Source organism: Pseudopodoces humilis, chromosome 20 (genome assembly GCF_049639895.1).
Source record: "Pseudopodoces humilis isolate 2021_Gansu_Grassland_sample_001 chromosome 20, ASM4963989v1, whole genome shotgun sequence".
NCBI classification, from domain to species: Eukaryota; Metazoa; Chordata; class Aves; order Passeriformes; family Paridae; genus Pseudopodoces; species Pseudopodoces humilis.
The window spans coordinates 10,726,657-10,742,655 of NC_142219.1; the positions used below are offsets into that span (position 1 = coordinate 10,726,657).

Consider the following 15,999-nt stretch of genomic DNA (forward strand, 5'->3'; position numbering starts at 1 on the left):
GCTGGTAGAATCAACTTTATTTACAGAATGTTACTGGGAAAGTGTCAAGTTAAAAAAGTATGAAAACAATCTTACAAGGACAAGCTGGTGATTGCATGTTTTACAGGGATTGTTTTGGGAACAACCACTAGAAGTATGGGTGACCTCCAACAGCTTCCACATTGGAGATTTCAGCTTGCTATTTCCATACAACACTGTCTCTGCTGGACTGAAACAAACCCACCACAGCACGCTGGCAAGGGTTATAATACAGACAAGTGATAGTATTTTTTTTTTCCTGCTGCTGGTTTTGCTTTCAGTGAGACCTAAGAAAGAGCAAGTCTGTGAGAATTCTGGTTTTACTTTCACCTCTTAAAAGAGCACAATGGCCTAAGCTAGGTAGAGGACATGACAGCAGTACAAGACTCAATACAAGTGAGGAAGTGAAGTGAGGAACCATGCAGAAGGATGGAAGAGAACATTTAACTGTTCAGGGAAGTGAAACAGGCTTAAAAGGAACATAGTATTTTAAAACCAAATATACACAGTAAGATCACAAAACTACCCCATCCTCCCCCTTTCAAGCCACAGAACAAGACTCCAAAGGCAAGTTTCACAGTAATGGCATCACCAGATGCACACTAGATTGAGGACAGTTCTTGGGACTCCCTTCTATGAACAGCACTGAAGGCAGTACAGAATATCCACAGCTATGACTGAGGAGTTGAAGGGTGAGGATTCCAAGGCTCCATTTTGATGACCTTTAGTAACTGGCTTGAAAGATTAAAACAAGGAAAATACTGTATTTAAACAAGGACCAGCACCAGCCCTCTTGAAAGAGCAACGACCAGTAGGTACCTACAGACTGAAGATCTGGCTTTATCATGACTGCACCAGGTCCCATCCTCAAGGCTTTCAAAGACTAAGCAATTCTCTCATTTGGTGGCAAGAGTCACAGGGAATCAGACCTTTGTTACATAGACAGCAAGATGTGGGCTTTTACTTTGACACTTTGGCTACACTGAGTGCACAGTACATGACAGAAAAATGTGAGAGGGAGACCTAGAGGAGATGAGCAGCAAGAAAAGGCAAAGCAACTTCATCCTGTTCACTCACACTTAGGATATGCAACTTTAATCTTAAAGAAAGTCCCACACGTACAATGGAGAAAGGTCCAAACCATAGGCACAACTAAAGCTCAACTGCTATCAGCTACTCTTATGTACAGCTGTATAGATTCAAAAAGGCTATTCTAGGTGTGTATGTACAAAAGATTGTTTATACACAAGTCTGTACAGAAGGGTCTATACATGTAGTTTTCTGCAGAAGGAATCCATAGCTGCTACCTCTACACTAGAGAATATCAGCACTTCATTCACATATCTTACAAAAACAAACAAAAAAAATAGACACTTCCAGGATTTAAACTGGCTTTGTCGTGCATCTAAATTTCTTCAGGCTTCACTATCCAAGCCATAATGGATCCTTTAGTCTTGATGCAGACATGAGACCAGGACAGGTGCCATGTGCTTTAGTCTCTCAAAAGGAAATTTTGCACAGAGTGCTAAAAATAAAAGCCCCAAAAAAACAAACAGAGGTGAAGTCCTGACTATGGACATTTTCATCCAGTCTAAAGAATCACAAGTGTTCCACCCAGTGGTCACTGTTCACTGCCGGTATTCCAGTTCATCTACACTGATGACTTTGGATGGCATGGATGGAAGAGGCTGCTGCAAGACATCTGAACCAAACCATTTTGCAAGGCCAATGGGAGAGCCACTTCTCTGGCTGGGGCGATGGTCAAGCTGTGTGTGCCCATGAGATAATCCAGTCCGGGGCAGCACGTTTTGAGGGGCTGTTTGTGCACCAGCAGGTGATCCCTGTGCTCCAGAGCCTGTGAAATGTAAAGCTATTAGAGGCGGAATAATACCCAGCACAGATTTGCCCTCGAGCTATCACCTGATAAGGCATGTGAGCTGAATGTGGTTTTTATTCATTCTATGAGCCCCAGGAAGTCCAGGTACCACGTGTTTATTTTCATTAGTACTCCCATAAATGGCCTGACACTGCCAGTTCCGGACACGGTATCACACAGGTTTGAAGGGAAGACCAGGATCAAATAGCATTTCCCTGGAGAAGGTGGGTGGCCTGTGGCCCAGGAAGGCTGAAAGCCTGCACACATGCTGCAAGAGTCAGATCTGTCAGTAGCAACACATGTTCTGAAACCAAACACTTCACTTGGACTTTGTTCTGGCACAACAGCCTGCAGTGGCCCAAACCGCTTAAGACCCACACAAGGTTAGTGATCATGAATAACTAAATTAAAGTAGCTTCCTGCTAGCAACTCAACAGCCCAGAAAATAGTTTTCTAGAGCTCCCACTCCTGCTGTCTGCTTTAGCCTACCTGATCGTTGTAGCTGCTGTTGCATCATGGCGAGCTGCAAAGGTGTCCCCGAGCGTGGATTTAAGATGTGATGGCTTGCTGTTGGTAGTGGATAAAAAGGCTGGCCAAGGATGGGAGCAGATATTCCCTGCAAGTGAGACAGGTCCACTCCAGGAGGAAGCATACCTGTTGAACATGAGCAAGGAAACTTCTTACCTGATAAGCATAAGGAACATGTAAATGTAAACATTTACATGTAAAACATTTAATGTAAAACAAAACATATGCATTTAGATGGGCTGGAATTTATTGTCTGATTTTAAAGGTAAGTTCTGAAATATTAAAGACTACCAGTAGTATCAGTTTGTGCTGCTCCTAATACAAAGCAAATCTCAAAGAGAACGTGCATGAACAGGAAAAAACGTATGGATTACCTGCTTGCAGCAGAGGAAGATGTTGCGGATGGACCCCCTGTGCCATCATTCTCTGGACCAATCCTGGGTGCAGTTGATGAGCAGGTCGTACAAGTGGTACATGGGGAACAAGGGGTACTTGATGAACAGGACGAAGAAAAGGGCCTCCTGGTACTGGGGAGGCCATTGTAGGAGTCTTCCTACCAGCTGATTTGGGCCTGTAGTCTTGCTCTTTGGTGCAACGATTTGCTTGGGTAAGAGGTGTGGAACATGCAGAGCGTTGCAGTGCAGGTAGTTTGGTACCTAAGGTGGGCAAAGTTCCTTGATCTGCATTCTCCACAGAACTAGACAGTAGGTTATCTGTAGCTAGAATTGAATACAGCTATTACACTCCACAGCTAGAGATTGCACCTAATGAAAATTAAAGCTTAATGATTGGATTTGATAGTTAGATTCCAGAACTAGCTGAACTGTAGTCATGTATATTTAATAGTAAGCATCTTTTTTTTGGATGCTTCTGGCCAAATTATTTCAAAAGAGTAATGAGAAGGAATATGTTCCACAGAAATCCCTTTACAGGAAACTTAAATTAGATCAGAATCAGCAGGAACTCCTTGTCCACTTTTAATTCTTATTTTTTTCTTTTTCTTATGAATTTTGAACTGGCAGCATGGATGAGTCAGTGCCAAAGGTGATAGGAGGTACAAGAGATCCTCCCTAAATAAGATAGTAAGTTGGAGTTGTGCCAGAAGTCTGGCCAAAGGTGTTTTTTCAGTTTAGCTGTGTTTGGGGGTTAACAGCAGCCTTCTCTACATCTGACATCTGCTTAGCAAGATTTGGAACACTAAAGCACCTCCAGAAGCTATTTCCACAGACCATCCAGATGACTTGGACAAGGCCTAAAGTACCTTGGCATCAACTACTACACTGGAGGTATTTCAGTTGAACTGCAAGCTGCCTCTGCAGCTACCAGCACTGAAGCACAATGCCATGGCCATTGGCCATGTCAGTCTGACTGGGTCAGCCAACTGGTGTTGAGCATTTCCTTTTCATAGCCTCTCACATCAGTTTGGGTGATCAAAATGCTTCCCTGATCTGCTACACTTAGGAGCTTAACTGGTCTCAGCTGTGACTGTTCAACTGTCTCAAGACAACTCTAAGTTTTCAATTACTGGTGTAGAGAGCTATGGAAGCATTACTGTCACTGTGCTTGCTCATCAAGAAAAGCTGCAAACAGTTATGGTCCAGCCCTCTTAGTACTGCTCAGAAATTGATAGGAAACAGAGATTAAGCCCCAGCACTACTGGAAGAGTGCACTTGGAAGTGTATCCCCTCCACAGCTCTGGCCCATCCTCCCATATGCTCCCTCACTTCTACACCCTCATCTCCATGGATCAGGAATGTCTAAATGTAGCCTGGATGCTGAGACAATCTATTCCAAATCCCTTTTGTTTGTGGTATTTTAAAGCCATTACAATACCTTCATTTGGTCTCTGATTTTCATCTTTAACATCACTGATTTTCATTTTCCCAGAAACTGGATCATCTTTGCTTTTCTCCTTGCTCTCGTACATCTTGCGAATCACCGAGGTAGGTGTGAAGGAAGGAGACAGCTGCAGAGAACACAGTAAGAAGCCATGCCTCACCCACTGCTCATTATCCAGGCCACGATGTCTGTTGTGGGTAGACACCAATTCTAGCACATCCTTTCCATTTAAATCTCTTTTGAATCAGCTGGTGTGTGCCCGTGATTCTACTTCGCTTCTAATTTCACAGCTTTATTCTGTAGTTTAAGCATTTCTCTTTAGCTTTTTTGCAAGTCCAATATTAAAATCTGCAGCTGTTCTCAGTTAAATGTACCTTAACAAGCTTCAAACAAAGTAGCTGAACTGTAGTGTAAGTTACAGCTGTTTCCTCTTTGCTATTAGTTTAGAAGAGCAGCTCCACGGGAATTCCTACAGAGCTGCTTCATCTGCATTAACTCAGGGCTGATGTTCTGTAGAGAACTCATTGCCTCATTGGGGTTTTCCCCCATTCAAAGTTCCATAGCACCTGCAGGAGTCACTCATTTGGAATATAAACTTGTTTCATTTGGCAGGTCATAGTCTATGTCCTGAGCTGCAAGTTGACTGATTAATTGGAAAATTTAGATGAAAACTGCATTCTACACAGTACTGAAGGCAGAGAGGCAACAGCCTGGCTTTGAGATTTTACTCATTTTGAAAGTGACCCCTGAAGCTCCTAGGCATTATTTCCAACCCACAGACACCTAGGTCAAACATTTCATACCCAAACACCAGTGTTCTCTGAAGCATCTCATGGCTTTCAGCACTTGTCTTCTGAAAATTTAAGCACCAAAATACAATGGCTTGAGTTTTCATAATCGCCTTCATTTGGTTTCAGAAGATGAGGTCAAGGTAACATTAATGGTATTTCTTCAGTTTTAGGTAAGACAGTGGTCAGAAAAGGCTCTTTTCCAAGGTGAAGACATTCAGTAAGCACGAAGGGAAACTCATTCCTGCATCACGTGGCCAGAGATGCAACATGAGTATGATTAACCCAATGGCCTCCCTTTCTCCCATCGATTTCCATTGCTATATTTATATTGTTATTGTCTGGTTAATGCAGACACTTTTACAGCTCTCCCTACAACCACTGAACATGAGGTACTGACCATGCTGGTAATGGATGCAGCAGGGGCTGGAGAAGATGCATTCCCTCTGTGTCCTGGTGCAGGGGATTTAGTCACTCGCTGCTGCCTGTGAAGGGACAGGGAGTCAGAAGAGGCTCTGCTCTTGGCACAGAATCAAAGGCAGCACTGCCAAGAACCAGTACAACGCAGAGTGACTAGTGCTAATATCTAGACAATATTCACAAAGACAATATTCACATTAAAAATCAGTTAACACCATACCCCTTAAATTTTGCAGTCAGGTGCTCACCTGTTTCTGTAGCCATCTCTGCTTTTGTCCATTTGTGGTTTACCAAAGCCATGCTGATAGAAATTTGCTGCATGTATGGCCAAGTCATGTGGAAGCGCCAGGCCCTCCAATGCAGCCTGCTGGATCTCCAGGGGACTCATCTGAGGCAGAGTTACATAAAAAACACACAAGTCAAAGCCTATATTTGGATGGGCTTTAAGATACTGAAGATTGACTGCTATAGCTACTGATGTCTTTACCAACATTTACCCACCAACAGTCTCTGTTTTATTAACAGGCAATAAAAGTTTCAAAAAATCTTGTATTTGAAGTACTCCAAGATGGGCCCAAGATGGGCCAAATTGCAATAAGGTTTTGAGACTGTACTAAATGAGACTGCATCCTCACACTCAGGATGCTTAAGGAAACACAAACATCTGGATGCAACAGCTAGGAGTTTCCACAAGTTAGTTCTAGACCACAGAACACAAAGAGATGCAAATACATTAAGCAAAAAGCATGTCTTCTAACCTGTGCAGCAACTGGGCTCATGGGCTTCCTGACACCTGGAAATGGATCACCAAGCAATTGCTGAGAACCTTGTCCAAAACCTAAAGAATATTTAACAGTCGTATTTTAGAAGTAATAACAGTTTCTTTCAATACATATCCAAAAGTAAAATAATGCCACATGAATTAAGAATTCCTTGTGAAGACTCTCAGCTCACCCCTTAAATCCACACAGAACTATATCTCTTCCTTGTCACAGAGCTGGAGAGCTGCAAAGGAGGCTGCTGGTTGTGTTTTGTAATACAAATGGCCAAGTAGTCCTTGAAAGTTATTCTTACCCAGTAGCTGAGCACATTATTCCACACCAGAACTCACTGTGAGGTCTGGGTGACAAATTTAACATTAAAGACTAGTAAGTGAAAGGGCACTTTGCACTCAAAAGGCAGACACTGCCCTAGTTGCCCACCTAGTGCCAGGAAGCTTTTGTAGTTCTGTAAAGCAGCCTTAAAAAACCCTCAAGTAATAAACACCCACTTTGTAACCAGGCTCACCAATGGGTGAAGATATTCTGTGGCGCAGGTAATCTGCAGAAGCAGCTCGTGTTGGGAACACGGGTGGAATGGGGGGAGATGGGGCTCTTTGTGTCAGCAGAGAGGCTGCAGGCTCCAAACCACCTATCAGGCCACTTAAGACATTCGATGAAGCAGGTCTGGTAATGGGTGGACCAAGAAGTTCCTAAGAAGTCAAGAAAGAACATTCAAAATATGACCAATTTACATGAAACAAGCTCATTTTACTACACTACAGGCTGCCCTATTTATAGCAATTTAGAGACAAGGGGGACTGGTGCAATCAGATACACCAATCCTGGTTTGCCCAGAATTAGGCACTCAGCAAGATTTTAGTTTTCAAACTGTCATTACAGGAAATTACATAACAAGATAAATTTTTAGGTAAACTGATCTAGTCCCTGGCTCTTTCTTCTCCATAGTATCTTGTCTGACTACTGATCCCATAATTGCCTTAAATGCCTTATTTTCAAATAATTTTTGTTTTCCCACTGGGGATATGCTTTTAAGAACTTCCCTTCCCCCAGTAAGAATACCTGCAGAATATTCTTTGATAGAGGCTGGCCTGACATCTCTGGAGGTGACATTAAGTGGCTTTCAAGGCTCTGCTAAGAAAATGAAAACACTGTAAATTAGATACAACCAAGCTCATTAAGAGACTATCTGCATTTGTCTCACTGACAGAAATAATTTCACCTGCTCTGTCAGAACACTAGTTTATGCCTCAGTCAAATCAAATTTCAGCAAAGTTAAGGGCTGAGCTGGCTCACAGATCTCCCCTATCTAAGAAAAATGCCCTGTGCTAGATTGCATACAGGTAGCTCACTGTGTCTCATTCAAGTTTGGGTCAATTATATGGATTTATGTAATTGTGTAAACTGGAAATGGAACACTGACCCATTGGTTAACTGAAAATACGTACAAACTGAAAAGTGTTTGTATGCTAAATAAATTATTTAAGATATAATTCTTCTGCACATCAAAATTGCACATTAATGTAAAGAGACAACCCAGAAGCAAAAGTCTTGATTTAAGTCTGAGATCAATGGGCAAATTCTTCACAGAGCAAATTTACATTCTTCACTATCTTTTACTGAAGTAGGATGAGTCTAAAAGTCCTTGGACATAGTTTGGCAGGAAAAGCACATGCTTTAGACCTACTCAGTTGTTAGAAGTATCTTCTGGTGCCAGAAATATTTATTAACAGCTTCTGGGTCAAGCATCCTGTTTAGGCAGTTAGTGGCAAGATGAAATTTCATCCTACAGTCCTTGCAGTCTAACCCTTACTATCATCTGTTGTTTAACAAGTATTATAACAAGTATTCACTTTAGTTTCATCTTAGTACAAGTGATGTTAAAAGTCAAGTGTAAAATAATAGATTGTTCACTGACATAACTCTACTAAAAAGAGGTCACTAAAAACATCTGGGCTTCAGGAGAAGTGGGCTGTCACCCCCTGTTAACACAGCTCACCAGAGCCACTGGCTGCTACTTACGTTGACTTTGGGCTGTGAAGGCAGAGTCCCGCTTGCCTTCATGCTGCTGACGAGTTTGTTAAACGCAGTCATGTCCCCATCCTTCTTCATCTGTCTGGAGCCACTGACATTTAGGGCTTCTTCCATTTGCTCAGCCATAAAGGGAGTGGCAATTTTCCCCTCCTGATCCACTTTCAGACCTTTTAGCCCAGCTTCAACTTCCTCCACTGAAAGTACAACTCCTGAATGTGCTGAGAAATACAGAAGAAATACTGGTAAACCAAGTTCTGTCTCAAGTGAGCTAATAATTCTTGTGCAGGTGTTGAATAGAAATTGTTTCAAAACTAGGAACAGCCAAAAACTCATTTCTTGATACTGATACTATCTGTCAAACCATGACTGACCTGTGTTTAGACTAACATTCTAATATATCCAAATTCAGAGAACTCACACGCACAACTACTGCCATGTAAGACTCCACAAAAACCTGTTTAGGCTTCAGCTACTAAATTCTCACTCTTTCATTTATCCTGCAAGAAACATTGTTACTACATCTTACAACTTTGCCTGCATTTAACAGAGAATGTTCATGTGACAATTGAGTTGGTTATTTTTCAATTAGGAAAGTTTAATTTATCTTACACTCCAAGAGACCAGATGGTTTTACAGCCACAGTGCAAGCCATGTCAAATTTCTGAAGCTATCATAAGTACAAAGAATACATACCTGGAAAACCTAAATACTTTAGACACTCAGTTACACACTAAAGCTCAGTGTGTATAAAGTTTGAAGGAGATTTTTTGCTCAGAAATTAAAGCCTCTTATAGAAAGATTTCACTGGCATAACCAGCATAAGGTTCAGTGCTCTTAGCAGTACTTTTTTCCTGTATATGCATATATATATATCCACACATAAATAAACTCCTACTGGTGCCTGACATAAAGGCTAAACATGCTTTATGGACCAGCTAACACACATCACAAGGTATGACACCTTAAAAGAAAAGGAAGAAGAGACAGAAGCATGCCATGGGTTGCAGATGTTGGCCCAAAGAAATAAGATTTACTGGAAATTTGGGCAAGAATGTGGAGAAAAGAAATAATGATGCACACATGCAGCATGGAACATGAGGAAACATGATGTAGGTGGAGAGGAATTGACCTGAAAACTCCACAACACTTGAAGAGCTGTACAGCATTTTATGGGAATGCAGAGCCCCACATCAGGTACTTTTGAGTGAATGGAAGCTTCCCCACAGATTTTTGTTCCTTCATCCTTGGTTTGTGAGGATCAAAGTTGAAATCAAGTTTTTAGTAGGAAAGTCAGACTAAACAGAACAGAAATAGAACTACAAGTCTTTTTAAAGTGAAATTAAGGAAGTTCTTCACATGCTAGCCAACACTCCCTACTCCCAGACTAGATGCTTAAGAATATTTGCAGTGCTTAGATGCTTTCCTTCCTAGCTGCTTCACACTAATCAGAAGGCCATCACTTTTTCTTCATGCCAGTTTACATGGCAATACATGCTGCTTGCCAAAGAGAAACCAGTTTGGAATTACACATCAAGATTTCACAAAACACATGCATTTTTGTCCATTCCATGCATGCTATGGGCCCAGACATGCAAATCCCTAAGCTGGAGGCATCCTTGAGAGGAAAACAAAAATAAATTTAAAAAACCTCCACATACTCAAGCCACTGTTAAACTTCTTAGATACTGACACTTAATGGATCAATGTGATCCATTATAGACACTGTCAAGGATGACTTACACTGTCAGTTTTTGGTAAAGCCAGAGCTTAAATGCCACAGTTTCAGAGCTGATATTACCAGTCACCAGTATGAAAAAACTTATGCAAATGCAATACACAAAGCTGGAAACTCAGATCAAGACTTGCATCATCTTATAATTGTTTCTGGCCACTAAAGCAGTCTGATAAAGTCCTGATGTCGTCCTTTGATTAGGATGAAAAGAGTCAGTGATGATATTGACACAATTGAGAGCTGCTGAATATTGAGTTTTCAGTATTGTAAGTAAATCTGTAACACTGCCTACTCCTGGATTTGGCAGTTGAGGTTTCCAGAATACCAAGCCTCTTGCTGGGAGATACTGCATCACAAGAACTTGACAATAGCTGAAGAGGCACTTACTGCTCTCTCTAAGCTTTTCCTTGTTGGCTGAAAGACTTGAGAGAAGAGGTTTTAAGTCCACTTTGGCTTTCTGTAGCATTTCTAGGATGTCCACTTTGTTTTCAGAGTGGTCTTCCAATGGAATAGGAGCAAAGTAGTTTCCAGAGTTCTGGCCAGGGGAGAGAATGGCTTGCTCTAGACCTGAAACAGCAAAACCAGGAGCACTACGACATCAGTTTACCAACCCAATGGCTCAAGATGAACATACACTGGCAACCAACTTCAAAATGCCACTGCAAAGTTATGCCTTATACCCCCTGCCCAAGATCAGCTGAAAAGTCATCAGGAAGCATTGACAAGAACATTCATTATAAAAGAACTTAGAGCTGCTTACTCTAAGAGCTTCCAAAAGAATGCCAAGTGCTTAAACTGTGGGAGAATTCACTGTCCTAAAGCCTTATCTGCCAACTTCTTATTGAATGAGTAAGAAAGAATGTGGAAGGAGGCTACCTTGCCCTGCACTGTCCTGAAGCCTTACCTGCTAGCCTCTCCAGCTCCTCATGAGGGGTAGATCTCAAGCTGCTTGACCGACTTCCAGAACGACTGGGATTAGAAAACCACCTGCTGAACCTGCTGGCAGACACTGCACCTTCCCCCAGCACATCCTCTATCATCTAAGGGAGGGAAAAAAGAAAGAAATCTTAACATAAGCAAGATCTGCAACATCTCTGAGAAGCTTTACTATGCAAGAAGGATTCTCTTGCTACAGACAATTAGATGCTGCTCCCAGAGTTTCAAGGCTTTGATCTGCTTTTTTCCTGCAGTCAGTTAACATAATCCATGCACATCTCTGACACCAAATATTTACTCACAGTAAAACTAACTGAAAAAGCACAATCGGAGCACCCAAAGACCATTTAACTACACCATTTTAAAGTAGAAGTGTCAAAAGAACCCCAAGTATTTAAAAACCAGTGCATTATAAAAATGTAACTCAAATTAAAGCTTCTCCTATCCTACAAAACAGTACCCAGTTAAAGCCTGGCTCAATAGGCACAGATGCAGTTTCAGGCAGCATTTTTTCTTTTAGACAAAAAGAACAGCTTCTTCCTCTCAGAAAAATTGTTTTTTCTGAAACAAGGAGCATTCAACACTATTTACAACAGAGAAAAAAATAATATTGCTCCATTTGGTTTTGATTGTTTGACTCTTACATATTAGAAGAATTAAGACAAGAAATGTACAAACCTATGATAACACTCGTCACAGACATAACACCGGTACAAAGAAACTCACTTTTATGACAAGTTCTAACATCTGCCCATCTGTTTCATCAGCAGGTATTTTCACTTGTGAACTCCCTGCTTTTGAAAGCAGTCACCATCTTGCACGCATGCTGAAAATCAGATTATCAAGTCTAAAGAAACAATTTACATGTTCTATAGGGAGAACGAAATCTCCATGTATTTGTCAAATTACTGGCACCATATGATAGCTCTTTTCTAATGCAAGCAGCTTGTCCACACTAAAGATTAGGTCAGAAGTCCATTTTCTTTTAAACATCAACATCTCTAAACCATGTCAGGTCTGTTTGTTTGCAGTCAGAACACAATTTTTGACTTTTGACTGAGTTGGTGGGCTGTGTTTATCCAACACAGGAGTAATAGCTCTAAAAAATTAATTAACCTCTTAAAGGTTTAAGTAATAAAGATTCAAACCCTTTCAGACACACATCCTTTCAGGCACATTACCACTAGTATCTCCAGGCTCACTGCTTGCCAGAAAGTCTGTGCAGATCAGTTTGCTGCAATTCCCAGACTTAGAAAAGGTTGTCTTAAGCTAAACTAAATTTGTACAGTGAATCTTCTCAACATATCATTAATAATTCCAAAGAAGATCCATTCAGAATGCCAATTTTGAGCCTTCAAGAAGTGACCAAAATAAAGGAAAAATAGCCTGCTAGTCTGCCTCAATTTACACTGGAGATGGAGCCAGGCCCAGGATGAACACTTTGGCAGAAACATCTGAACACTCCAAAGCTAAATATCTGCAAATTCATCTTACACATCTCATAAAGGAGCTTCCACAAAGCAAGAAGTTTTAGCTTTCAAAGAATGAGCTGCAGCAAAAATGCTTCTCATGAATATACCCAGTCTTAAAACCCAAAAAACTCACTGAAGCCAGGCCAGGAACACTTTTATCCAAGTTGAAGAACTCATTGAAGTCAAACTCTCCTGGGGCTGGTTCTTGTAAAACAGCTTCTCTAGGAACTTCCTGATCGGCTGGAGTTTCATTGGCAAGGACAGTTTGCACTTCATCCTCTTCTGCCACTCCACCATTACATTCTATGCCTTAAAAAGAAAGTTAAGCGACTGCTGAATCACTGAACGTGACTATTTCCTGTGGGAACAGTACCTGACAGCTAATGCACTTGCCCAGGGATTAGAATCACAGGCCCAAAGGAACCCAGCCCCCAGATGATACTTTATCAGTTACACTGTGCTGGCTCCTGCAAGAGAAAATAGCACCCACTACAAGTCCTAGCAGAGAACTTCTAATCTGGTAAGACTATCCAACTCAAAAAGATAAAGAATAGCCACTGAACTGCCCACAAACAACTGCATCCTGATCAGCCTGGGCTGTTATGCCACACCAAGCACATACAGCTGTTGCAGAAAGTCAACAGCTGCTGCTGGTTTTCCATCAAGAACCCTTGGGCAGCTCCTGCCTTCTCTGACGTGGGTTCTTAATAGTCAACATATGACAAATATACTGCTTCTCCTCCTCCATCAGGAGCAAGGTACTTCTTACTGTAAAGACCCCTCAGCAAGCTTGCACAGGGCGCTGCAAAAAAGTTGTTACATGGTGTAGTGGCTACATAGCTACAAACTCCTGGGCTTGGAACTGCACTACAATCCAGTTACATTGTCCACCTGCAGAATTTCTAACATTAAAAAGTCAACTTCTCTTGCCATGCTGCAACTTTTTTTTTTTGTAATAATCCAATGACTGCACACAAATTCAAGTCTCCTAATTGAGTTTAAAGCTAGGTTACTGGCAGCTGCATGCCCAGATCAGGGGGAGGATCTAATATACAGATCTAACTAATGTTAGTATTACCATAAGGAAAAAAAAATATTTCAAGTACCTCAGAGCACTAGCTTAATTTAAACAGAACCTTCAGCACCCAGCAGGATACAGAAATGAATAAGACCTTTAGAATAACCTATCAACTTCTGATACAATTCAACATCCATAGAAGATTTTTTCCCAGCCTCTCAATCCTGCCTCTCTTTGGAAAAAAAAATTTATCACCTATTTGATCTTTCAGATTACAAATACATTACAGGCTTTACATTTTGTGCTTCAGGATGACCAAAACCTATGCAAGTTTAAGATAAAGGTTTTCATTTACACTTGTCTGTATCTGTAAGTCACCTCTACACCCAGCAAGCTGCCTCTAGCAGACAAGCAGAGCTCTCATGAAATTTGTCCTTACCTTCTTTCAGTGAGGCTGTGCGTCGCCTCGTACGTTTTCTCCCTTTGTGATCTTCCTCCAAAATCTTATCATCAAAGCCTGTGAGCTCAATGGTTTCAGACTGACTCGTAGGGCCAGCAGAGAACCACTCAGGTTCCTCTTCAGTGTAGGAATCATTCCTTCTTCGCTCCCCAAAGACACGTTTGCTGTCACCAAATTCCCTCTGAAGGGGAATATTAAAAACAGTAGCATTAATAAAATGTTGCCTCATAAGATTCTTCCCCAACTTCCACCCTTCACACCAATTCTGGGTATTTTTAAATGTGTATACAACCTCCCTGTACACTCTGTAAGCTTTTAAATTTTAAGCTTCACAGCTCAATTTCTGATTCATTACACCAAAAGCTATTGATCTGCAAATGCTTCTATAAACTCAGTTTTACAACCTAAAAGAGAGTTAGCAGTTAGTTTTTTTTTTTTTAAAAAAAGTATTAAAAAAAGCCTAAAAGCATGGAAAGCTCCCATTTGCTGAGGTTAAAGACAATGCTTGCTGACAACTGCCAGGTCTAGAACTACAAATAAACTACTAGACTTTTGAATCTCTTGCTAGTAAAAGTCAGCCCACAGGCAGGGTTTGTCTGATAAACAGCACTACATGCATCCCTGCGGAGCTCTCTGCAGGAATGTAAACAAGTTTTGAAGCACCAGGTGCTCACCCTTCACACCCTAATAACAAAGGGCCTGCTTGCACAGAACACTTAACTACTGCATGCAGCTCACCTGCCCCTGGTGCTTTTAGTGCCAGGTGTCCAATCCCCCCCATTCGATATGCAATCAGGAAAAGAAGGAACAAACCCTGAAACGTTTATCTTTGTAGTCCCTGTCACGATCCCGGTCTCTTGCATCCCTGGAATCTCCACCCCGATGGTCTTTGTCGAAGTTCCTTGAGGAGATGATCCTGCCACTGCCAATCCTGCGGCCGCCGATCACACGGACACCGTCGCTGTCCTTCTCCAGGGGGCTCCCTGCCCGACGGGAGCTGACGGATGCAGTCACATGACAGCCACCTCCAAAGCTTCGCCTCTGGGGACTCAGGACTACATCCAAGTCATCTTCTTTCACTCGCTCTCTCGGATCTGCAAGTCAAAGACCACACAAAAAGCACTAAATTTAATGTATTAGTCAAGACAAGTCAGTTGTCTGTATAGCAGCCTTCTGTTCCACAGCCTTGCTGCTAACCCAGGGCTTTTAATGGAAAATGCTGATGATTTATCTCTGTAAAGCTGATCTAGCTGAGACCACAGGAAGTGCATACAAAAAATTTACAGCTGGGTATTAAGGAACCACTGCGGTCTCCTAGTAAGTACCTGCTTTCCCACTGCAGACCTTTGAAGTACTCAGCCTTGAGTTGCACTTGCATTTTACATATGTGCTCATTATTAAACAGCAAGACTAGGACGAGATAACTGACTGTTGCCCAGGTTTGTTCTTAGGTAACAGTCACCAGAAAACCCACTATAGTCTAGTTGAAACAACCAAGATTTCTTTGCTGCTTATCCTGTGCAGTCAAACAATTCTCAGAGTCTTTGTTTAGTCTCCTTTGCGTTATCCCAACAGAAAGGTTTTGCCAACAGCCCAGGTTCAGTTTTGAGCAATGTGCTGTAGAACACACTCACCTACTATCCTACGCATAAGAGAAGTCCGATCTGAATCCAAATCTTTTTTAAAGCTTTCCACTGGTGAAGTTCTTCCTGAAGTTGGATATAAAGATGCATGCCACTTCTCTGGATCCCAGACACCATCACTAGGAAATAAAATTGCAGAATTGTTCGCAACCTTGTTGTCTAATAAATACTTCATAATGCTGCTGCTGGAAACCTAGAATTCACTGATTAGCAACCTGTACAAGTGAACTATCTTTCATATCCAACTTCTAAATCTGCCTTACTATGGTTTATTACTTCACACATAGTATTTGAATCTCTTCTGTAACAGCAAAGTATAATACTCAGCATCAGATTTAAAAAAACTAGTTATTGGTGAAGCTTGCTTAGTACACTGAAAAAACAGTTCAAGTAGATCATATGGTGCTGCTCTTAAGCATTTGGGTAATTTTACCTCAATCTCACACTTGTACAATA

The 15,999-nt window shown here is 41.5% G+C and overlaps 1 protein-coding gene across 6 annotated transcripts in view; it reads right to left on the reverse strand.

Annotated features, from left to right (window-relative positions):
* EIF4ENIF1 (eukaryotic translation initiation factor 4E nuclear import factor 1) overlaps positions 1-15,999 on the reverse strand; it is a 20,861-nt gene continuing 4,862 nt past the window's right edge. For 2 of the 6 annotated variants that reach the window (XM_088065016.1, XM_014253919.2), the window contains exons 4-19: positions 15,535-15,662; positions 14,714-14,994; positions 13,880-14,081; positions 12,556-12,731; positions 10,919-11,054; positions 10,402-10,581; positions 8,271-8,500; positions 7,311-7,382; positions 6,757-6,940; positions 6,228-6,307; positions 5,718-5,857; positions 5,450-5,534; positions 4,256-4,388; positions 2,797-3,141; positions 2,384-2,548; positions 1-1,873 (exon numbers count right to left, since the gene is read on the reverse strand). In XM_088065016.1, coding sequence (XP_087921142.1) covers positions 1,647-1,873; positions 2,384-2,548; positions 2,797-3,141; positions 4,256-4,388; positions 5,450-5,534; positions 5,718-5,857; positions 6,228-6,307; positions 6,757-6,940; positions 7,311-7,382; positions 8,271-8,500; positions 10,402-10,581; positions 10,919-11,054; positions 12,556-12,731; positions 13,880-14,081; positions 14,714-14,994; positions 15,535-15,662 — 2,764 coding nt within the window. In that variant the 3' untranslated portion in view covers positions 1-1,646. The remainder of the gene's footprint in view (positions 1,874-2,383; positions 2,549-2,796; positions 3,142-4,255; positions 4,389-5,449; positions 5,535-5,717; positions 5,858-6,227; positions 6,308-6,756; positions 6,941-7,310; positions 7,383-8,270; positions 8,501-10,401; positions 10,582-10,918; positions 11,055-12,555; positions 12,732-13,879; positions 14,082-14,713; positions 14,995-15,534; positions 15,663-15,999) is intronic. The other 4 variants (XM_014253920.2, XM_014253922.2, XM_088065013.1 and 1 more) reach the window with 4 other exon arrangements.